General features: G+C 39.6%; 1 protein-coding gene across 2 annotated transcripts; it reads left to right on the top strand.

Moving 5' to 3' along the window:
* Nucleotides 1-11,880: 11,880 nt before the first annotated feature.
* Nucleotides 11,881-15,968, top strand: LOC130718444 (agamous-like MADS-box protein AGL18). Of its 2 annotated transcripts, XM_057569036.1 has the most exons (9): nt 11,881-12,011; nt 12,116-12,322; nt 13,267-13,348; nt 13,574-13,635; nt 13,785-13,884; nt 14,467-14,508; nt 14,969-15,010; nt 15,105-15,247; nt 15,822-15,968. In XM_057569036.1, the coding sequence occupies exons 2-9, from the start codon at nt 12,141-12,143 to the stop codon at nt 15,904-15,906; spliced, it is 738 nt and encodes a 245-aa protein (XP_057425019.1). In that variant the 5' UTR covers nt 11,881-12,011; nt 12,116-12,140; the 3' UTR covers nt 15,907-15,968. The 2 variants fall into 2 exon arrangements, with proteins under 2 accessions (XP_057425019.1, XP_057425017.1); XM_057569034.1 differs by lacking the exon at nt 11,881-12,011 and having other exon boundaries at nt 12,062-12,322.
* The last annotated feature ends 7,773 nt before the right edge of the window (nt 15,969-23,741 follow it).

The following is a 23,741-nucleotide window of genomic DNA, read 5'->3' as shown; positions in this document are numbered from 1 at the left end:
TGTTAAGTTGTGAATCATATGTGTTTGCTATATATTTAAAGTTGTGAAATTCATATTTACCAACAAAAAAAAGTTGTGAAACCAATGAACTGAACCGATCCAAACCGTTCATCATCAGATCGGTTTTGGAAATTTTTTTACTAACAATTGATCGAAACCGAACCAATGAATTTTGATAATTGGATCGGTTTTTGGTTTCATCTAAAACTGGTCCAAACTGAACCGCGACCACCCCTAAATATGATCAAAGCTTTTATTTGGAAAAACAGTTTTGAATTTAAATAAGAAACCAAATATTACTTGAATTACCTATCCAAGTAAATAATATTAAACTAAGAGTCTGTTTAGGGTGGTTGTTAGTTTTTCAGTTTTTGGTTTTAAATGTAAATTTAAAAATAAAATATGTTTGACAAAAATAAGTTAAACTACGTTTTTACTGAATTTCAAAACCATTTTAGTCAATTTCTTAAAACCATAAAATTTGATTTTATGATTATGCTTTTTAGTTTTGAAAACATGTAACTTCATCACTGCCACCCTCACTATCTTCACCTGACCGCCGCCACCATCCACCACCACTACCATCTTCACCACCAACACCTTCCAACACCTCCACCTCCAACGTTGCCACCACCACTACCACCACCATTGCCACTACCACCCTCCAATACCACCACTTCCACATCACCACCACCACCGACTCCACTACAACCACCACCACCACCATAATAATCATTATCGTCGTCACAACCACCACGTTGTTGGAACCACAACCATTGTCGGGGCCACGAGGTAACATCTACCTCTGTCACCGCACCTTCATCGTCACCATAACTACCTCCACTTCGCCGGCCTTGTCACCACTACCCACCACTGCCACCTTCATCGCCACCCTCGCCACTCCGACCGCAACCCTTCACTACCACTACGGCTACCATTACCTGACTCATCTATTATCATGTCGCCGTTATCATCCATTGTCGTGAATTCATAAAGTTAATAATTCTTGTGACTATTGGGGATTTATAAAGTTGACAATGTAACACCCCGATTTCCAGGTGTCACTTAAGTAACAAAAAAATAAACTTTACGCGGAAAACAGGTATTTTTTTTCGTTTGATTCCTTTTAATTAAAGCGATAGAAAATAAAGACATAACCCAATCTCGAAACCCAAGAGTTTAGTGTCGGTCAATACAACACAACTCCAACAACAAGAGTACTAAAGTACTCGGTGACTTTCAATCATCACCGTGGCTCACCCCCCTGGTGTCCAGCAATTCTCCAGAACCCACAACAAAAGTCGACTTTTCCCCGTCTTTCGCAATTATTTTCCCCTTTAGTTTTCCTATGTTTTATTCGTTAATAAAAATGTTTGGAATTGAATTAGTCAAGTTATGAGTTTATTTCTCGAAGTCTAAGTTTCCTAAAGTCTCTAGTTTTCAAAATTCTATTCATTCTAAGTTTTCCAAAAACCCACCAAATGTAAATCCCGGGGAAAGTCTAAGTATACAAACGAACGGCTAAGTCTCAAACCCCATGTTTGTACTTGCCTAGGGTTGTTTCCCCAACCCGAAAGATAAAAAATAACCAGTTCAGTGATTCTCCACTCCGAAGTTGTAACACCCCGATTTCCAGGTGTCACTTTAGTAACCAAAAATAATCTTTACGCGGAAAACAGGTAATTTTTTTTTCGTTTTCTTTCCTTTAAATCAAAACGATAAGGAAGTAAAGACAAAACCCAACTACTAAACTAACCGATATACAACATATATACATGTACAGCCTCAGCTGCACTCCATGTCACGCGCACTCGCAGTGACTCCAAAGCAGTGTGCCCGTAGGCAAATATATACAGACCCAGAAGTGTAAGTGAGAAAATTATAATTACAAACCACTAGGAGAAAGTCGGCCTCAATATGGCCTAAGCAAAGACCCCTATGGTCCAACTGACTCACTGTGATCCCTCAGTAAGAGAACCACACGAAAAGTCATGCGTCGGAAACCTACCCGATCCCAAAAGCAAAACGAATCAGAGCTCTACACAAAACATGACGCCTGCCCAAACCTAACCTCCCAGTGCCAAACCCAACACGATCTGAAGTCGGCAAGTTGAAGCTCAACTCCATGCGCCATAGAACTCCTTTCGTCAGACGTCCACGCTCGTCAGTCCGGTCCTCCACGACCCTTCCCCGATACGTCGCCCGGTGACCAGCAACATCGGTCACCCAAGCGGTGGGGCATCCCGATCCTGCAGCTCATATCTGATCCCCCCCCGAGGGAGAGACCACCAAGAACCAGTCGGCCATCGACATCTGGCAGCAGGCCGACCGCCCAAACACAAACATACAAACAAAGCCAAGGCGCTAGGGTCAACTCACAGCAATAAGTACATATACACTCAACATGTGACAGGGTATATATATAAGTTGTTATATAAGCATATAAGTAATCCTAGCATGTTATGGCTCTAACATTGCTTCAATAAACAAACAGCACACAGTCTCAGTCAGCATGAATGTATGCGTGAAATGCACAATATGAATCCGGATTTGTGACGCGTTCCCGTTCGCCACAAGTGAAGCATTTTCACTATGGATGGACCATTCCCGTTATCCATCCTGGATGAAATCCATCCTGGATGAACCATTCCCGTTATTCATCCTTGGTGAACCATTCCCGTTATTCACCGAATGATGAACCATTCCCGTTATTCATCATTAATGCAAGGTGAACCATTCCCGTTATTCACCATGATATGCACAGGTGAACCATTCCCGTTATTCACCCGATTGAATGCAACGTGGTTAGCCAAACAACGAATCGCCCTTACCACGAAAGTGTTTAGCTCACAACCCAATCTCAACAAACCCATGAGTTAGTGTCGGTCAATACAACACAACTCGGAGTAAGTGTCGGTCAATACAACACAACTCCAACAAGAAAACGCAAGGGTCTAGTGTCGGTCAATACAACACAGCCCAAACAACAAGAGCACTAGGTGTCGGTCAATACAACACGGCTCCACAACACTCCCCAAGAGTACTAAAGTACTCGGTGACTTCAATCATCACCATAGCTCACCTTAGTGGCTTTCCCCAATTCCGATAACTCTCCAAACCCACAACAAAGGTCGACTTTTCCCCGTCTTTCGTAAATGTTTTCCCCTTTAGTTCTCCTATAACTATTCATTTAGTAAAAACGTTTCGAATTGAATTAGTCAGGTTATGAGTTTATTTCTCAAAGTCTAAGTTTCCCAAGTCTTTAGTTTACAAAATTCTATTCATTCTAGGTTTTCCGAAAACCAACCACCCAAAAGAAGTTTCCCGGGGAAAGTCTAAGTAAACCAACGAATCCCAACAAATGGCTAAGTCCCAAACCCCTCGTTTGAACTTTCCTAGGGTTACTCATTCAACCCAAAACATCAAAGATCACCAGATCAATGAATCTCCACTCCGAAGTCGCGTCAAAACGCACAATCCAACAATGCACAACATCACAACATCAGTTCATCAACATAATCAACATCAAAGTAAAGCATAAGTCGAATTGATCGACGCCTATCATGCATTCATAGCTATTATATAGTAAGTTGCCCTAACCTCGAGCTGTTCCAGCTTCGCAAACAAAGTTCTCCTCAAACAATTGCTCTGAGTCTTCCAAAGCTCCCTCAACTGAACCTCGGAGAAAAACAAAGCAGAATCCAAACAAAATCGATTAGTTCGATCGCAAAACAATACATAAACGATAGACAAAGCATTAAAGCTTCAGAATAGGACAATCAGGTACGAAAAGACAAGTTTTCGAAAACGAAAAACTCCCCCCTTAGGAAATAGCCCACGGCCATAAGGAGAAAAGAGCTTCGGCTCTTTTTCTTCGATCAAATCAGTTTACAAGGTAGTTTTAGGGTAAAACTAAGACAAAGAAACTGTCAGAACAATTTTCGGACAATCGGGTCGAAATACGACTACGCAGGGGCATTTTGGTCCAAAATAAAGGCTCAAAACTTCAAAGTTATCAGTTCTGAAAACAGATTTGACAGCAACGATCCTCATGACATCCGTGACAACAAATCCTAAAGGCACGAAGTCAGATTATAGCTTTACGACAATAAAGTTTCGAAATGTGAGACAAAAAGAGTTTTGAGTCAATTTTTCAGATCCTGGACAAATGAATCGCAATCAGAGTTTACTGACAGAGGTTTTAGACTCAGGGGAACATAAGGAACATAACCCAAGCGAGAAAACAGAGAAATCGGACAATTTTAGAAAAAGCTCAAAACTTAGAGCACAGAAACGACTTCAGAAACTCAGCAGAAACAGAAATCAGAGGCAGGATTCATGATAGTTACCTCGATACCTAGAAGTAGGGACGAACTGCACGAAGATTGGTCAAGGTTTCGCGAAAATCTCTCCTCCTCTTCTCCCTCTAGAACTCGCGGCCTCAATGGTTGCAAATGAGGAGATTTTTGCTTTTTCGCGCTATTTATAGGCGGGCGAAATCGCGGGAAAATGAAAATTTCGCGATTCCGATTTTTGCAGCACGATCACCGAGAAATTCTAAGAGAGATTTTGGCGTCAGAATTCCAGAACTCAAAACAAATATCTAGGATTTGGGAAAAACGATATCGAAAAACTCAAAAGCGGTGTCGGTTAATCTGCCCCGAAAAACTACTTTTTGCTGTGATGCTCAGACGACAAAACTTCCTACTGAAGAAAGATTGGAAATGTCGAAACAAGTCTGGCAACGCGGACGGAATCTTCGTTAGATGTCCCGAATAGAAAAAGTCTTCATCCTTCGCTCAAAACTAAGGTTTCGAAGCAAAGAAATTAGCGTCGGCGGACATCCGAAAAGTGAAACCTATCGTGCGTACAGTCCAGAGTTCCGAAATGAAACGCTGGTCGATGGAAAAATAAAGAGAAACTTTAAATTTTCCAAGAGTTCGAAATCTCACTTAAAACGTTGCTTTAAGAGCGAAATAGCCTATTCTGGACATGCTCGCCATAAGGCAGGTGTGCAGACGACTCGCACTAACTCCGAAAACAACTACGCAACATTCCTCAAGCAATTCCTGAACTTTCTTCTTCATTAATCTTTCTCAAATATCAAACTCCTGTCACGCTTACACTGATTCCACGCGTGAGTCGGAAATTAACTTGTTCCGAAAATCCGGGTCTTACAGAAGTTATGGAAAACATCATAACATTAATTCATCATCATAATCAATATCAAAGTAAACCATAAGCCGAATTTATCGACGCCTATCATGCAGTCTTAACTATTAGGTAAGTTGCCCTAACCTCGAGTTGCTCCAGCCTCGTGGTCTAGGTTTTCTTCACACAATTGCTCTGAGAAACCCAAAGTTCCTTCAACTGAACCTTAGAGAAAACAAAGCAGAATCCAAACAAAATCGATTAGCTCAATCACAATACAACTCATTAACATCAAAGCTTCAGAATACAACAATCGAGTACGAAAAGACAAGTTTTCGCAAACGAAAAACTCCCCCCACACACACAAACATGCTCTCGGCCACAAGAGGAAAAAGGCTCCGGCTCTTTTTCTTCGATCTAATTTAATTACAAGGTAGTTTTAGGGTAAAACTAGGGTAAAGAAACTGTCGGAAAAATTTTCGGACAACCGGGTCAAAATACGGCTATTCAGGGGCGTTTTGGTCCAAAATAAAAGCTCAAAAACTCAAAGTTAAAACTTCGGAAAACAAATTTGATAGCGATGTTCCTAACGACATTTGTAGCAAATAATCCTAAAGGCACGAAGTCGGATTGCGAATTTTCGACATTAAAGTTTTGATATGTGCACAAAAAGGGTTTTGAATCAGTTTTTCAGATCCTTGACAACTCGATCAAAATCGGCGAACAACGGCGAGTGTTCTAGGCTCTTGGGCAAGTACAGAAGATATCCCAAGCGAAAAATCAAGAAAAACGGATAGTTTTACGAAAAGCTCGAAACTTTGAGCACAGAAAGAGATATAGAAACGCAGTAGAAACAATGATCAGAGGTAAGAATCAAGCTAGTTACCTCGATACCTTGAAGTAGGGACAAACAGCTCGAAGATCGGTCGAGTTTCGGCGAAAATCTCCTTCCTCCTTTCTCTCCTCAAACTCGCGGCCTCCTTGGGAAGTTATGGGAGATATTTTGATTTTTTTTACTATTTATAGGAAGGTGAAATCGTGGGAAAATGAAAATTTCGCGATTCCGATTTTTGCAGCATGTTCATCGGTGAATTCTAAGCGAGATTCTGGCGACAGAATTCCAGAACTCAAAACAAATCTCTATAATTAGGGAAAAACGATCCAAAACGATCCAAAAGCGGTGTAAGTTAATCTGTCCCGAAAACTACTTTTTGCTGTGAAGGTCAGACAACAAAACTTCGTTCTGAAGAAAGATTGGAAACATCGAAACAAATCTGCAACGCGGGTGGAAACTTCGTTAAAAGCTCCGAATAGAAAAAGTCTTCATTCAGTGATTGAATTTAGGGTTTTTGAAGCAAAGAAATTAGCGTCGTCGGACTTCTGAGAAGTGAATACTATCGTGCGTACAGTCCAGGGTTCCGAAATGAAACACTGGTCGAAGGAAAAATAAAGAGAACTTCTTATTTTTCCAAGGATTTGAAATCTCACTTAAACGTTGCTTTAAGAGCGAAATTAGCCTATTCTGGACACTCTCGCCATAAGGCAGGTGTGCAGACGACTCGTACTAACTCCTAAAATAACTATGAAACATTCCTCAAGCAATTCCTGAACTTTCTTCTTCATTAATCTTTCTCAAACGGCGAACTCCTGTCACGCTTACACTGATTCTACGCGTGAGTCGGAAAAGTAACTAGTTCAGTAAATCCAGGTCTTACAGACAACAACTTTTTTAAAACTGAAAATCACAAAACTAAAACTGAATTTATAAAACTGAAAACTAATTTTGGTTTTTAAAAATTTTAAAACAAAAAATCGAAAACCATCCCGAACGGAGCCTAAGGAAATAAAAAATTCTTTGGAACATGTAAGCTTTTGGGCCAAAAAAAATGAGAAAGGGCAAAATTGAGGGACTAAATTGTAAGACCCAAGATTTTAAGCTTAGGATCAGTGGAAGAGATTTCCATTTACCAGTAGGTTTGATGCATGGCGAAGGGAAACCTGAACGAAAGTTTATTAAATGAAATATATTTATGAAGGAGAAAGTTCAGGAAAAGTTCAAGGATTGCATTACGATCGATAAAAGTTATAGCACGATCGTTTTACGCTTAAACCTAGGTCAGAAACCCTAGTATATAGCTAATTTTCACTTTTAGGCACGACGGAAGTTAATTCCAAAAATCTTCAGAGACATGTTAGAACTTCTCTTTTTCCATATATCACAATCGTTTCGAGACGAAACTCTAGGATCTACGAACGTCCGATTCCAATCATCGGAAGTTTGCCGAAACCGAATCCCTGGTATTTCAAAACCCTAGAATCACCCGACTATGGGGACTTTATCTATTCAGAGCTTCAAATGAATATTCTACACGCGTACACCCATTTCTCTTGATGATTTCAATCTTTCTTCCGAAGGAAATTTTCTATTCCGACATTCGAGGCAAAAAGCAACTTATCGGGTAAAATAGTTTTATACCGACTATGCATTAGTTGCCAAAAATACAAGGAGACCTCTTTATAGTTTTGGAATTCTTTTGCCAAAACATATCTATTAATTCACGGAGAATGACGCCGGAAAAATCAGATTCGCGAAACTTTCATTTTCCCGCGAATTTCCACCTTCTATATATAGCAAAGAAAGGAAGAAAAACTCAAATTCTCCTCCATTTTCTCTCTTCAAACCCGCGGCCAAGAAGAAGGAAGAAGGAAGAAGAGTTTTTGTTCAAACCTTGCTTGATCGTCGATCAATCAGTTGCTGCTTCAAGGCTTCGAGGTATAGTCGCTAATCCTTACCTCCGATCGCTTTTTCCATAGCTTTTCTGTAGAGTTTTCTGAGTGGATAGTTTATGGGTTTTTGCAAAACTATCCTGAATCTTTCATTTCTGATTCTAAACCTCTTCTATATGTGCCCAAGATCACTTCTGCCGGATTAGATTTTCCGTTATGTCGCCGGAATTCCGCCGGAATCAATTCTAGCCTAAAATACCCATTTATGTAGTTTTTGAGTAAAGTTCCAACCTTTAGGCTGTAAACTATCGCCCTAGCTTAGTGTTAGTAGGATTAGTTGTCATAAACGTCGTTAGTAACGTCCCTGCAAAATTTTATTTTTGGGATTTCAGTTTTGAAAATCCTAAGTTAAAAATCATGACCAAAATACCCCTGCGACAGTTTTTGATCCGATAATTTTTCCGAGTTCAGAATACCCTTAGTTACGGCTTATGAAAGCATAGGAACCAAGTTTGATCGAAGAAAAATCGAGCCCCATAATTAGCCAAAGTGGCCGAGCCCTATTAAGGGGGAGGAGGAAAATTTCCTTTTCCGAAAACTTGTCTTTCGCGCTAGATTATCGTACCTTAGAGTATAGATTACTTTGTGTAACCTTAGTAAGTATCGATAGCTTAGTTCTCGATAGATTCTGATAGTATTTCTGTGACTTTGCTTTAAAGGAACTTTTGAGGAATTTCCTGAGGAGCAACGCTTTGCTTGTGAGGAAGAGTTAGAAGATAATCCTGGAGAATCTGCAGGTGAGGGCTACTCACTGAATCTCTAGTTAATGCTTAGGGTCGATGTTTCGACATTGTTTACTGTTTATGCACTGGAATTGTGTGTGATTGGAAAATGTTTTCTGAGGCTTCGGCTGACAATGTAGATGATTCATCTACTGAATGTTTTTGAGATTGTCTTACATGCTATGTGCTATGTGGGTAATCTAGGATGTGTGGTGCATGCTTTATATGCTAAGTGCTAAGTGTTTATGATGCGATTTATTGATATATGACATGTTGTTGATTGTGATGATTTAAATATGCTCTGTACTGGAATCTGAGATTCTGAATGGTGAGAATAGCGGGCAGGTCATGCCGATTTTATTTCGAGAGTTTTGAGAAAGTTTGATAGGACGAACGAGGTTCGGGCCTTAATTTTGTTTAGTGGATCGAGACATCCTCTGGAAGCGACTTGGGATTGGGAGATCCTGCAAATGTATAAGACTTGCGATAAGACAAAATGGAATCTATTTTATAAAGAAAATTCATAAGACCTTAAATAACCTCAAAATCTTTAAGTAATGATAACAACCTCGAAGGAAGGCATTGGAAGTCAAATCATGGTTTTGGAAAAGCGAGAAGTGTCGTCGGATCCAAGTGTTGAGGAGTTTGGTAAGTTCTGAGTATGTTGGTACTTCTTCGCTCGTTGAGCAATTTGTTAGCCATCCAAGGGATGAGCCGAGAAGCTTCACTGAGGCGTGAGACCTTGTGAATGCGGGATACTCCACTGAGGCGTGAGACCTTGTGGAAAGCATGGAACTCCACTGAGGCGTGAGACCTTGTGAGAGCATGAAACTTCACTGAAGCGTGAGACTTCGTGCAAGTGTGTAAATTCACTGAGGCGTGAGACCTTGTGAAAGCATAAAACTTCACTGAAGCGTGAGACTTTGTGAATGTGTGAGACTCCACTGAAGCGTGAGACTTCGTGTGAGCATTGATGACTCGAAGAGTTATCGTGAGTGTTTGCACTCATTTTATGATTATTGTACTTTGTCGCAGAATCGACTTTTACCTTAGGGTAAGCTTTTAGAAACTTTAATTTACCTAGAACACGTGGCGACGTGTCGAGTGAGGTCGGAGACGTTGTTTGGCAAATCACATTGCACTCATGCATACATAGGAGGTTAATACACGGCGTGATACCGGACCTCGGTGGATTGGAGGTTAATACACGGCGTGATACCGGACCTCGGTGGATTCCAAAATGGTCATAAGACCCGGATTTCCGCGTAAGAGCGCTATTAGGCGACTCTTAGTAGCAGACCGAAATGGCAGGCCTTCGGGTTTTATGCTGATCTGACTACATGATGATGTTGGAGTAAGAGGCATCACGGGCCGAAATGGCACCACCGTGGCTGGTGAAGGGCTGATCCGATGATGTCCATCCGTTCCGGATTGCATATTGGTTGACTGGGTTAACCTGCATATCATTTCATGCAACATGCATACTGACATAGTTGATGAGTGTGTTTGATACTTGTTAGTTCTACTTGATGCATGTTAACTGTGTTTTACTGTCGTTATATTCTTTGTGGAAATATGCAACCCTAGGATGTTATCCCTAGTTATAAGCCTAAGTGGCTACTCTATTATCTGTATCTATCCTTGCTATTATTTACATAATTCGTTGGAGTTGACCCTCGCGTCTTCTGTGTGTGCTTTGGCGGACAAACGCCCTTTGTCAGATGTCTTTGGCGGACTGGTTCGCGACGGTTCACCCTTCGGGGGAAACTAGAGTTGGGATGCTGGAACAGGAGCGCATCGCGATAGCGAGCGGAGGACGGATGATGTACCTAGACTTAGTCGTTCTGGATTCAGATTCGGACGACGATCACGCTAGCCTGTAGGATTGAGCGTTAGTGTGAGCTCCTCGAGATGGGATTAGTGCAGGAGTAGAGTCTTAGCTCTGAACATCATTTGTTTTCTTTGGGGACAGGGTAGTTTCCCACCTATAGCTTTTTGTGTGGTTCTTTACGAGAATCACAGAGAGTTGGTTGGACTTAGGAGGTCTTGCTTCAGGCCGATGGGCCAGCTTATTCTCAGTTTTGAGGGATGGTGTTGCGGACACTTGACCTTTCTTGTGGATTGTACCTTTTGCCTTCGGGCGTTACACTTTTCTTTCCGTCACTGGAGGTTTACTCGTGACGAGGTTACTACTACAGCGGGGGCTGTTTATATATTGTATATTAGTTCTGATTATTGTTATTGTTGGGTTTTATTTAATTCAGTCTTGTCTTAGTTATTATCGAAAAAAAATATTTCACGTTTTTTCGCATTAAGTTTACTTTTGGTTACTAAAGTGACGCCACCGAAATCGGTGTGTTACATAAATCATCAAAAACAAAAATTTGTCTGGCTTCTATGTTTCTCTTGTTCCGCCACTGTGGGTAAGTATAATTTTCAACAGAGTACAGCCTAACATGTACCTTAAATTTAAAATGGACATTCTTTAAATCCCTGTTTTTTTCAACATACCATTAAAAACCTTAAAAATATGAGTCTAATATCATGCGAATCTTCAGTGATTTAGACAAATCATCAAGTGTGAAAATTTCGTACTTCCTTCCTTCTTCTTTTTTTGATTGGGAAACGAAACTTCCTTCTTTAAGTATAGATATTTTATTATTTAATGAATCTAATTAAATTAATAATTTTATAGAAATATTAAAAATATTTAACTAAGATCCAAATTTGTATACTGTCAAAAAGAACAAAGATCCAAATTTGTATATTTTTGTACGTTCAATTTTTTTTTTGTATATCTTTTAAAAAATAATCCGAATTTGTATGAATTATGATATTATGTATCAAATAAAAAAAAATACTATGAAATATATTACTACAATTTTTCCGGTATACCACAAAAAATATGTAGATGAAGTGGGATAAGATTGTTCTAATTTAAGCAACATACATTTTTTTTTTGAAGAGCAACATACATAATTAAAGAACGGTATATTTATTTTCCATTATCAGTTAGTTTAAATCAAATCCAAATTCAAGCATAAAAAATCACAATTACTTTTAGTGCATCAGAAAATCTGATTTAAATCAACATGCCAGGTTTCGAATTTTGAAAATTGGAAAAAGATTTATAGAAAAGTTGTTAGGATTCCTAGTACCATCCAAACAATGCATCATAGAAAGGTTCCTAAAGTGGCCATTACCTACTCCCCAAGTAAATAGAATACCATATTAGGATTAATTGCCACACATAGTAATCCATCTGTTACCTTTCCTTCTAGAGTCCTAATTTTGAAGACTCTTTCCTTTATTGGAGAATCCCAACCTTTTCCAATTCCAGCAACAAAATAGGTGTGTTTTCGTGATCTTATCTATCTATATATATATTTGAAGAGCCTCATTGGGTTCAACTTTTTTTCATGCCCCTCTATTCTGAATGCTGGTGTTGGGTTCAGTGATAATTTGGTGAAGATTAAGAGCATGGGGAGGGGTAAGATTGAGATAAAGAAGATTGAGAATTTGAACAGCAGGCAGGTTACCTTCTCCAAGAGGCGTAATGGGTTGCTGAAGAAAGCCAGAGAGTTGTCTGTTTTGTGTGATGCAGAGGTTGCTGTCATCATATTCTCTAGCACCGGCAAGCTTTATAAGTTTTCAAATACAAGGTATGCCCTTTTCAAATTTTTGAAATTTTTCTCTTTTTAGGGTTTTATGGAGTTTTTTGGGACATAGGATGAGATAGTCTTGTTAGAGATAAATCATAGCAAAACGGGTGCTATAAAGCTCCATACATGCCCGAGGTCCGGAGAGAGCGGCCAGACCCACTTTTTGAATCTAATGTTGACAACCAAATCTTACTGCTTGAACCGCAAAGTCACTTGGTGACAACTTTACCTTTGCGTTGAGGACTCGTCATTCTTATTATAGATAAATTATTGTTATTAGTATGATTGTTGTTTTTGCTAGGAAGTGTTTGGTATGTTTGCAGCTCTGTTTTCACAGACAAGAAATCTTATGGACCTAGTTAAATAAACACCCCTTCTTCATTCTGGAGCACTATTGACGAGTTAATAAAGGGGAATATTGGCTTTCATTGAAAGAAAATAAAAGAAACTGTGGAGACTTTTTTTGTAAATTTAAATTCTAGCCATCTTTGAACAAAGATTTTTGTAGGGTTTTAATTTAGAGAGTGATGAAATTCGGGTAAATCATGTGTGATTAATAAGAATCCTATCAGAGGAAATAGAGACAAATGGTGGTAGGTGTAGAAAGGGAAGTAATTGATGTCATATATATAGAATCAGTTATATAAGGATTTCCAAATTTGGATTTACAGAATCAATTGGTAACTTGTGCTTTTATACAACTGTACTGCCAAATATTGCTGTGATTAGTGATTGTCCAACAAATTAGGATTTAAATTTCGGTTGCTTCCACTTTTGGTCCCCAAGAAAGCAATGTGATATAAGATTTTATTCCAGCAAAATTAATTTTAATTCGCATGTCAAATCTCATGCATGATATTTCCCTTTTAAAATTAATTTTCAGTACTAATACCATTTGAGGCGTTTATTATGTTCTGATCAAAGGAATTTTTTTATTTATCAAGCATGGAGCATACTCTTTCAAGGTACGGCAGAGGCCAGGGATCGCATGGTGCAGAGCAACCTACTGATGAGCCCTCAACAAATGTATTGTCTGACACCGACCCTGTTTCGATGCCGATGAAAGAGTACTTATTGGAACTTATTCAATGCTTTTTTTAAGTAGATACGCTCCAATATGTGCTCTTTAGTCTTTATCCAAACGGGACCATTGTTTGTATAGTATCATAAATCCTTATTTCTCCCACCCTCTTAATTTTCTTATGTTTCTGCACATATTCTGAAGTACCATTTTTACAAAATTTTGAATAGGTTATGGTGCCTGATACAAACATTCTGAACGATCAAATAACACAGCTTCGTTCAGAAAACTTGTAAGTTATGCTGACACTTTATGTAATGAATAACAAATAATTAGTGAACAACCTAATGAAATTTTTACATGTTTTCTAATCATCTGTTGTGTTTATTTATCAAAATCCTGGTTCAGATTTGGTTCTGATAATATTTTCATGTTGTATAGAAGGATGTTGGGTAAGGGGCTTGATGGATTGAGCTTTTCAGAACTGCATCAACTAGAAAATCAACTGACGGATGGGTTATGTGCTGTCAAAGACAAGAAGGTACTAATATGATTTTGTTGTTTTGTTTATTTTGACACATAAAGCTCATTTCAATTTGAATCACGGCAAAGGAAGATATCTTTTCAAGTAAAACTGACCAGAGTGATGCATTTCTACATATTGATGTATTTTGCAAAAGATATTTGGGGTGCGTTTGGGTTCAAAAACTTAAGTGAGCGTTTATTGTTAAGTTAATTTGAGAAACTTTTTGAAATAAACTGAAAAATATGTTACAAGTGCGCATAAGCTCTTATTCATACTAATCTAAAGAGTATATGAAATTAAGTTCAAAAACAACTTATAGGTATGCCATAAGCTATTTACATTTCTCCCTGAAACATTTTCATAAGCGTTTTTGCTATAAGATTAGCTTAAATAAGCTCTTCCAAATGGAACCTTGGTCGAAGTCGGAAACTAGGGAATTCCCATTCATTCAGTTAAATTATATTATAAATATGTTCATTTTTCTTTCAATTTCTCGCATCAATTTTAAGTGACCAAATTCAATAATTTCTCAAGTTCAAGACCTGCTAATGTATTGAGGTGCTGTCATTAATGTTATGTACTCTTGTAATGTTGCAGGATAAAATGCTTATAGAACAGCTCACGAGGTCCAGGTTACAGGTACATGTTCCCACTTGCAATTATCATGTCCAAAAGAATACATATAAAACGCATGACAAGAATGGATAGCTTTGGCTCTAAAGCTGTTTTATGGAATGAATAGTAAATTTAGTCTTTTGAAAGATTTCGCTGCTAACAAGTTAGTCCTAGAAGAAGAAATATGTTCGGAAGTCTCTGAATATGTAAAACATCTGTCAAGTTTGACCTATGTTTTACACACTCAGGGATTTATGTACCAACTTCATTCTTCTAGTGACTAACTTACTAAGAGAGTAAAATGAAGATTCACTTGTATTACAACTAAAGGCAAAAGTTCTATAAATAGTTTCTAGAGGTTAAATCACATTCTTCTTCAGCCATTCTTTCTTCATTGTTGTAGTAAATAATGGGTTCTACTTTAATGGAAGAAAATTCTGAATACGCCTTTGTTTCTAATTAAGTTCTCAATGTATATCTGCAGGAGGAAAAGGCATTGATGGAGAATGAAGCTCTGCGAAAACAAGTAAAAATCAAACCCTGACTCAAATATTATTATAACTGATGATATTGTGAATGAAATTAACTTTCAATGTCCTGTAACAATCTACTTTAAACAGCTTAAGGAGATTGAAAATAAAAGAAAGACACAGTTCCTTGAATTCACTTCGTTGGATAGGACGAATTCAATGAGCAGTTCAAAACCCCTTTTAGTTTGTGCTTCAGAGGATAACGAGATTTCAGATACTTCCTTGCAATTAGGGTATGTTATATTAAACTCCCTTTTAGCTAGTCTTTTTTTCATTGAAACCAATGCTTTCAGCTTCTAGTTTGTTTTTAGCTTATTCGTATATGATTTTGTAAAAAAGATAATTTAACCATCAAATAATCTATTTTCAGCTTTTTTTAGTGTGTTTGGTTTTCGGTTGGAAAACCGCATAATCAATTATAGTAGAGTAAAATCAATTTTGAATGACAATAATAAATGTTTGAGAGTCATTTGAAGAATTAACTTTAGTCGTAAAATCACTTCTACTAGAAGCTAAAGAGAGCAAGCATCTGTGTTAGACATAATCAATTTTGAGATTTTACCGTATTTTGTAACATTATCCGACCTAAGCCACTTTTTCCGTAAATATTTCTAAGCATAAATCACTTTTACTTTCAACTCACATCTACTATAATTAGTTTTATTAAGATCAATTTTAACCAAAATCAATCGTGACAACTCTGATGCAAACATTCACTGACAGGTTTTTTTGAGGGTGGCTTCTATGGATATTCTGTCCAAAATCTTTGTAATTATTCAAGGTAATCAATTTTCTTGTTTGTTTCAGGTACTCAGCAGATTATGGTCGCAAGAGGAAATCAGTGAAGACAGAACCTTGCAACGACTCAGGGAGTCAAGTGGCTTCACAGTGACATATTTATCCTGAAAAAAACTAACCTTTTGAAATTAAAAAATATTCCCTAGTTTTTATTTATTTATTTGGTAACTTTCAGTTTAGTTCATCGGAATAGCTAGTTAGGTTATGAAGAATTGGTTGCCTTGGACATGGGTTTGATTGCTAAAGGCGTTCGGTGTGCATTGCAAATGATTTACCATGTTAGAAGGCTTTTTAGTCATTCAGTACATCTTTATTTGGTCACTTTTCAGGTTCTGGGCATGTTTAGTTCACTAGATTGAAAGTGGGGCTAGCTGTACATCGACCCTGTCTCACTTTACTTGAAATTCTCTAAACAAACGATTACTTGAAGCAGTGACGGATCTAAAAATTAAAGTTGTGGGGATGTCGAGCGCATTGTTGCAGGTGTGTTAAAGTAAATTTACAAATAAATAGAGTATAATGTCAGGCTTTGGTTGGTTTGTTTGTCAATAAAAAGATGCAACTACCCTTAATCACAAAAAATATTCAACTACAGTCATGAGTTTATATTACACATTTTCTACTAGACAATTATCTAGATCTTTGATTTATTCAAGTTAAAAAGCGAACATTGTCCCTTCTAAGTACAAGAACAACATTAAGTCACTGAGTCCCCAACTAATCAATGTTAGACGTTTAAATTCCTTAAAGAAGTATGAATACAAATGTCTCTTACACTTTGATTACAATCGCTTCTTACTAGTTTTCTTCTTAGATAAATATTAAAACAAATCAAAATGCTTAGGGGAGAAGAAAGATAAGATTCCCCAACTAATTGGTGTTAGATGTTTAAATTCCTTAAAGAAGTATGATTTACAATAATCTCTGACACTTTGATTACAATCGCTTCTCACTAGTTTCCTTCTTAGATAAATATTAAAATAGCTAGAGCAAAAAGCTTAAGGGAGAAGAAAGATAAACTAAAGTTAAAAGCAAGAAATATTATTTCATTAAACAAAATATATTCTGCATCTAGAAGAAGGTTACACCTTAAATCGATTAAGAGTTTAGAAATCCATAGAAAAACAACTACCGAAACTAGGAAACAAGGATTGCAAAAGATGGTAATAAGATGAAGTGGATGAAGTAGAAGTATCTAACAAAGGTCTCAACCCAGTCTAATTATAATAATGATCAGGTTGTCTTTCAAGTCTTCTCTAACCTTCTTTTGATGTTCACGAGCCCAAGCTCAATAGGAGTAAGTGACCTTTAATTATGCTCAAATTTGATAGCCAAACACCAGGCAGCAGCAACGCTCACTTCGGTCCATTACAAGGCCCAGATTATGGCAGAATCTTAAATTTGTCTCTTCATGAAAGTTGTAGTCCTTTAAATTAGCTTTGCATGGCTTCAAACGACGTCTAGCTAATTTCAAGTTATGTTGCTCGAGATATGATCATTTTAGTCCAAACTGTTCAAATTCACAAGAACCAACGATATAATCAATCTGGCACATAAATTTTGGCCAAGTTAGTGATATTCAGTAGTGGGGCTCAACATGAACAATGTATAATTTTTTTCTAACTTTCCAATGGCATACTATTTGTCCCATTCCAACCATTGTAGCTCCAGATTCAATATATTCTAGTGCAAATAGTCATAGAAGGTAAAACTGATGAATTAAGCACTTTCTAAGTAAAAACCAAAATAAGTGTGTTAGTTTAGAACTCAGCTAAGTTATCAAACTAATGCACACAATCGAACTAATCATTTTTATAATATCACTAATAATGTGCATCAATCATGCATTGATCAAATACCCCACGCTGAACTCTTTGCTTTCATGGGCAAAACAATATTTCAAAGAAAATCACTCACCCAAAGTCTAGATCAGCACTTCTTGCAGCTACAAAACATCAACACTCACTTCCCTTTTGAGGAATAGTAATTTTAAGTTATGAGCAATTGAACATTCACTTCAAGTTTCACAGAGACTAGTCAAACATGAATTTTATCACTTTTATTCTAAGCCAACAAAAATTGTCAATTGAACATCAAAGTTGGATGCATCTACTCTCTACTCTCAAGTGTTTTAGGCTTGCATTTGTTTACTCTCTAGCAGCTCATGAAAACATGAATATATCATAGACTTGATAAGATTCTAATACATCAACTTTTGAAATAAATGCACACAAATATTAAAAGGACATTTTAAGGTCATAACGTGACCAAGGTCAAGAAATAATTTATAAAAGAGAAATAAGGGCAATAGAGAAATAATTCAAAATCAAGCAAGATTTAGACACACACAACTCCAAGATTCAGCAAAATAATTTCCTTTCCACAACCTTCACTTTCTCTTTTCTCTCAGTACCTTCTTTTTCATTTCACTCTTCTTTCTTTTCCTTTTTTGTTGTTTCTATTTTTGCTTTTTTAGCATGTCCTTATAATATGCAACATAGATTTTCCAATGTATCAAAAATATAATATGCAACATAGAAGGTATTATTTTCCAGAAAATACAATGTAGACCATGCATTCAGATTACACCACGAGACTTGTTGAAAACTCTTTCGCAAGAAAATTAAGTTCTTAAATTCCCTAAGGTAGGGTAACATCATGATTTTTCACTTACACTTGTAATGATTTGAGAAACTTATGGAAATATACTCAAAAAAACTAGTGTTTTTTTACCAGTGCACTAGGAATATGTCTATTGTATTTGATACATCAATGAATACCTTGATTATTAAAAATATAGTAAACAACAAATGAAATAGAAGAATCAGAAATGATTAGCAAAGTGGACAAAAACTCTTAAATTGAAACCCTTGTTGCATAGATTGAAATTTGTACAATTGAATAACTAATAAAAAGATTGCTTAGTGAGTACCAATGACCAACCCAAAATAACCAATTCTGCAAAACATATCAGGGGATGGTGGAATGATGGCTAATAAACAATAACTGATTTAATCAATAATGAAAAAAAGAGAAAAGGTTCTTCATGAACGTGATTATGCGAGTTCGTATTCAATTGTTAAAATAAACTAAGCTTGTCACATATCAAAAGGAACTCGTTTCACATTCTTCATGAAGATGTAGACTGTAATGCCCCGACTTTCAGGGGTCACAATAGTAACATGTTTTAAAATAAATATGAAATATCAAGTAATTTTTTTTTCATTTTTTTTTCCTTTCCAAAGATACAAAATTTCACATAATGCAATGCATAAACTTCACTTAATGATTACAAATCATAGCGCCATGAACATAGGCCTGATGGCAAGGTTTACAACTTTTCATAAGCATCAATAGTTCTAAATATATTACAAGTGAAAGAAGGACATGTTCAGCCCAAAATGGTCTCCTCTAGACCTCTACGTCCGAATACTCCCTGTGATTCCCAACAGCGGAAAACGACACAAAGTAACAAGTCGGGAACCTACCCTGCCCCAAAATACAGACACAACAGGCCAAAACATCAAGCGCCTCTTAACGGTAGACTCTAGTCACCCATACATTAGTCCCATATCACCAACCCTCTTCCTCCTCATGGAGTCCTGATCCATGTCGGGATTTTGAATAGTAATCATTCGCTCCGGATCCTCCCCGAATGGCAAACCATCACGAACCAGTTGTCGAGCATTTGAAAGTTTGCCGACCGCCCAAACACAAATTGACAAACAAGGCAGTGCAAGGGTCAACTCATAGAATAAGGTATAATACAAGCAACATATCACAAGTACGAATGTATCTTCATCACATCACTCAAATATAGTTAGATGCATGGGGTGCCATTGTAATGCATCCTGACACAATCCGGATAAATATAACTGTTCCATCATGAACATTGAGATGAGGTATAGTACCTAAGGTGCAAGGAACGTGATGTGAGATTCCTAGAGAGAATGAGAGCGTAACCGCTTAGAGAGAGAAAGTAACTGAATTTCCAGCTTGTTATTTCTCAAATGAGCTAAGAGTCCCTTAAAATTGGTCACCGTCCCCTATTTATAGTTGGGGGAGTTGGGCCTAGCGCCTCTAAATCATCCTAATGGACCAGTTGGGCCTTCGAGACAAAGGCTCAAGTCCCTGATGCGCTCCTCGCCTTAGGCCAGCGCCCTTGGGCGAGGGACCCTGGGGTCTCGCCCAGTCCACAAGACACCGAGCTCGAAGCATGAGAGCTAAGTGTGTCTTTAAACAAAAGAGGCAAGGCGATGGACGTAATAAACAAACTAATGCTAAACATAAGGCACGGAAACAAAGAACAATTGCCAACATGGCTTGGTAATCTAAAGCCTAAAAATTTAAAATTTTGAACGCCTCGTCACGTTCCCTTGGCGGCTTAAGTCCACAAGCCAGCTTGTGGCGATGACGCATGATCCGCTCGCCCCGTCGTGGCTACGCACGCGTCTTGCACCTTGAGACCTTGATGCCTTAGGGCCTACGACACGTGGCAGCCTAGGTCTGCAAAATCTCAACTGCTCCCCTGAAACGTCCCCTCGAATCCTCGAAAAGCCTGCCAGTTTTGGATACTGGGCCAATTATCTTCAACTGCTCGCAATTTCCACTTACTGAGTCATTCCCACTTCCCGAAATCCCGCAACCACAATCATTTCTCCCGTTGTTACGGGACACGATCTTCCACATTTCCTCCACATTTTTCAACAACGTCCCTTCACACGTTCTCCTTAATCATTACCTTTTGCTTATAAAGACGTTTTTCCACTTATCCCTTAACCTCTGACGTGCTAATCCTCCTCTGCAAACCACTGTTTTTACTTTCATAGCTTCCCACGCGCCGTCCTTCCTTCCAGCATATCTCCACGACGTTAAGGTGACCCTTGCTTATTATACCCCTTTTCATAATGACACCGAAGCGCCGTACCAGAAACCCCAAACGCGACGTCACTGTCGCCACCTCCCTACGGTGCGTTCCTCTTGTTGATCTGCCCCCCCAGGGAGAGCTCCGCTTGAAGAAAAGGACATCGTTGCCTTCCGAACTAGAACCTGGGAATCCTTGCCAGTTCCCGTCGTTAGGGCCCTGCCCGCAGGGACGATGCCCAACCAACCATCAGACTTGGATCAATGGTCATCCATTTGTGAAATTTCTTCGGAATCCGGTGGGTTTTGCCATGAGAAACCTCTTGACAACCTTATGATTTACGGCGTGTGCACAACCGCTGAACGTCCCTGGCTCCGTCCCCAAGACAACCACGTGGGTGTTCCCCACTTCTTCTATGCGTATGAATACATGTTCACCAGTTTGGGAATTAGGTTTCCCTTTTCCCCCTTCATATGCTCCGTGCTTCCTCGCATCAATGTCGCTCCCAGTAATTGACCCACCTGAAGATTCCTTAACCCCTGAGGACAAAGCTGTCATCAGCTTCCTGGCTAGACTCCCGGTTTTAGACTGCACTCGTGTAATCGGTAAATCTTTTCTCACTACCTACTCCATCTTTCCCCTTTCTGCTAGCTTACCCCTGCCGCTCTTTGCTTCAGAGAGAATACGCCAAGTCAGCGAGGGCCTTCTGACCGCCTTTGAGAAGAAAGGAAACGTCTCGTTCCCTCCCCGAATTAACCTAAAGGGCGACAAAACGTCCTTGTTAACAGTGAGTGGGAAGAGGCCTCTCGGCGAGGAGGCCTCACGCCCTTCCCCAAAGAGACCGCACTCCGCGGCTGCTACATTGTCTTCCGGCGGGGAAAGAACTCCTGTCATCTCTGTAGCTTTTTATAGGCCTGAGGAGACTCCCAAGCCGAACCAACCCGGCGAGCCTTCACTGGTGACTCCGGTTTCCTCGCCTCGCGCCCGGGGCGGTTCCATCGACAAGCCACACCCCGGCGTGAAAGTTACCATACCGCCTCCTGGTAAAAACTCAGTGCCATCTGCTAGCGCTTCATTGCCCAGTCATAGCCCCGCCCCGCCCCAGGGCTTTGCAAATCAAGAGCCTCCATATTCTCTGTCCCTGACACCAGCATAAATTGCGAGGATGGATGAGGTGGTCAAGCAACAAGGCTTGGACAGGGTTTCAGAGGGCGCATTGGCGACGGCGCTCCACGCTTTTCATCAATATAAGGGATCCGCCCAGGATGCCGAGGTAATGCGATCAGAGGTGGCGCGCCTCCGCACCCTTAACGCTGGATTTGTCGAGGAGCAGAAGGCGTTCCGTGCCCAACTAAATGCCAAAGAGACCTCGTTTGCCAAAAAATTGGCCGAACAAACTAGCCGTGCTGAGGCTAGCCTAGAGTTCCGAGACAGAAAAATCTCTGATTTGGAGAAGGCCCTTGCGAAGCTTCAGCAGGAGGCTCAGGAGTAATCCGAAGCAAAAGTGGATCTGGTGGCCTCCAAGGATCAAGCCCTTTCTTTAATGGAGACTGAACTCGAACACCTTCATGCTGAACTGACGAAGAAGGATGAAGCTTTATCCACAATGAAGACACAAGCTCAGCTCGACGCGAAGGCCTTGGAGGAAAGAATGAGGTTAGACGCCGCTGCTTCCGCCGTTTTTTAGCGCGTCCGTGGCTTTTTCCTCGCCAAAGCCCAAGTCCAGCACCTCTATCCCCAGATCGATCTTCACCAAATGGGAGCATTCAAGAAAGTTACCCCCATTGGGTTGGTTTGTATCGACGATCCCCTAGGCTTCGTCGCCGAGCGTTTCTTGAGTGAAGAAGATGTAGAGGGAAACAAAGATTGTTAGCAGTTTTTATGTCGATATTGTAACCGCGGTCTATTTTCTTGTTTATCTTTTAATGCAAATTCCATGTTCCGTTTGTGTTCTGCCTCGCTACGCCCCCCCCCCCCCGCCTTTTTTTTTTTGCTTAAGCCTCCCTTCTCCGTCGACGCTGTTCCTGCCACGAGCTTTGGGCATTTGCACCGCAGAGTCCTAGGATGTGAACCCTGCGAATCGTCCCTCCTATAGAGTCCTAACCCTTGCACCTTAAACGCCTCTTCCCCAGATTCCAACGGAGGGTTACCGTTGACCACCGGCCAGGAATACTTATGACTTTATTACGAGTTGCATCATTTTCTTGAAAAACTCCTCGAGAAACCGCTTTGGAAATAACTCCTGAAGATTGAACTTGTAACGCCCCGATTTCTCAAGTGTCACACAGTAAACCAAACATCACCATTTTCGTAAAGAATTTTCGTCGTTCAATTATTAATCTTGAATTAATGACAAAGGTTCATTAATTGCGACTCTTGAAACTTTACGAAATAAATTTGCGGAATAAATAAGAAATACTCATAAATAAAGAAACTGTAACTCCAAAGTACATAAATTAAACCTTGGGCTGAAGCCCTACATCAAAGTACATCAAAAGAAAACCCGAAAGTAAAAATGATAAATAATAGTTCGACACGAATTCCGAGCCCCACAGAAAGGAACACTCTAATCCTGATCCCGCTCCGGAACGTCAGCTCCCGCTCCACGCGCTCTCTTCTTAGACTACTCCAGCTTTATCACGCTCTTCCGAGGTCCCACTCTAAAGCACTTTGGACACCCAGGTACACGTTGCGCACAGACTCCTGACTTGGCCTCTAGTGGTGAAGACTCCACTGCCTCCTCCTCCTCGACCAACCGTGACTCCACTGTAGTGTCCTCCGAAGGATCCTCTTCCTCCTCGTCCACTGTAGTCTGATGAAACCTAGCGGGAGGATGTGGCAGCACAACAGTCCCATCCCTAAGGATCTGCCTCTCCACAACCGTCCCAGATCTGTTCCTCCCTAAGAGCTCCACATCGCCGACATAGACTCTCTAGACTCCGGAACCGTCGGTCTTCCAGAGCCGGTCTTCCGCTGGCCTACTCAGAACGATCTCCCATCTCACGATAGTCCCCAATATCGTGGTGGTCACCATCTACCCCCCCCCCCCCCAAATAAACACATAG

This window comes from Lotus japonicus, chromosome 5, assembly GCF_012489685.1.
Source record: "Lotus japonicus ecotype B-129 chromosome 5, LjGifu_v1.2".
NCBI lineage: Eukaryota > Viridiplantae > Streptophyta > Magnoliopsida > Fabales > Fabaceae > Lotus > Lotus japonicus.
Note: the sequence above shows the minus strand (reverse complement) of the source record. Positions and strands in the feature narration are given on the sequence as shown.

Excerpts from the sequence above, each read along its gene's own strand:
- LOC130718444 (XM_057569036.1), top strand. The coding sequence starts at position 12,141 with ATGGGGAGGGGTAAGATTGAGATAAAGAAGATTGAGAATTTGAACAGC. Across the intron at positions 12,323-13,266 it reads TATAAGTTTTCAAATACAAG|CATGGAGCATACTCTTTCAA; the intron begins GTATGCCCTTTT and ends TTATTTATCAAG. Across the intron at positions 13,636-13,784 it reads CAGCTTCGTTCAGAAAACTT|AAGGATGTTGGGTAAGGGGC; the intron begins GTAAGTTATGCT and ends CATGTTGTATAG.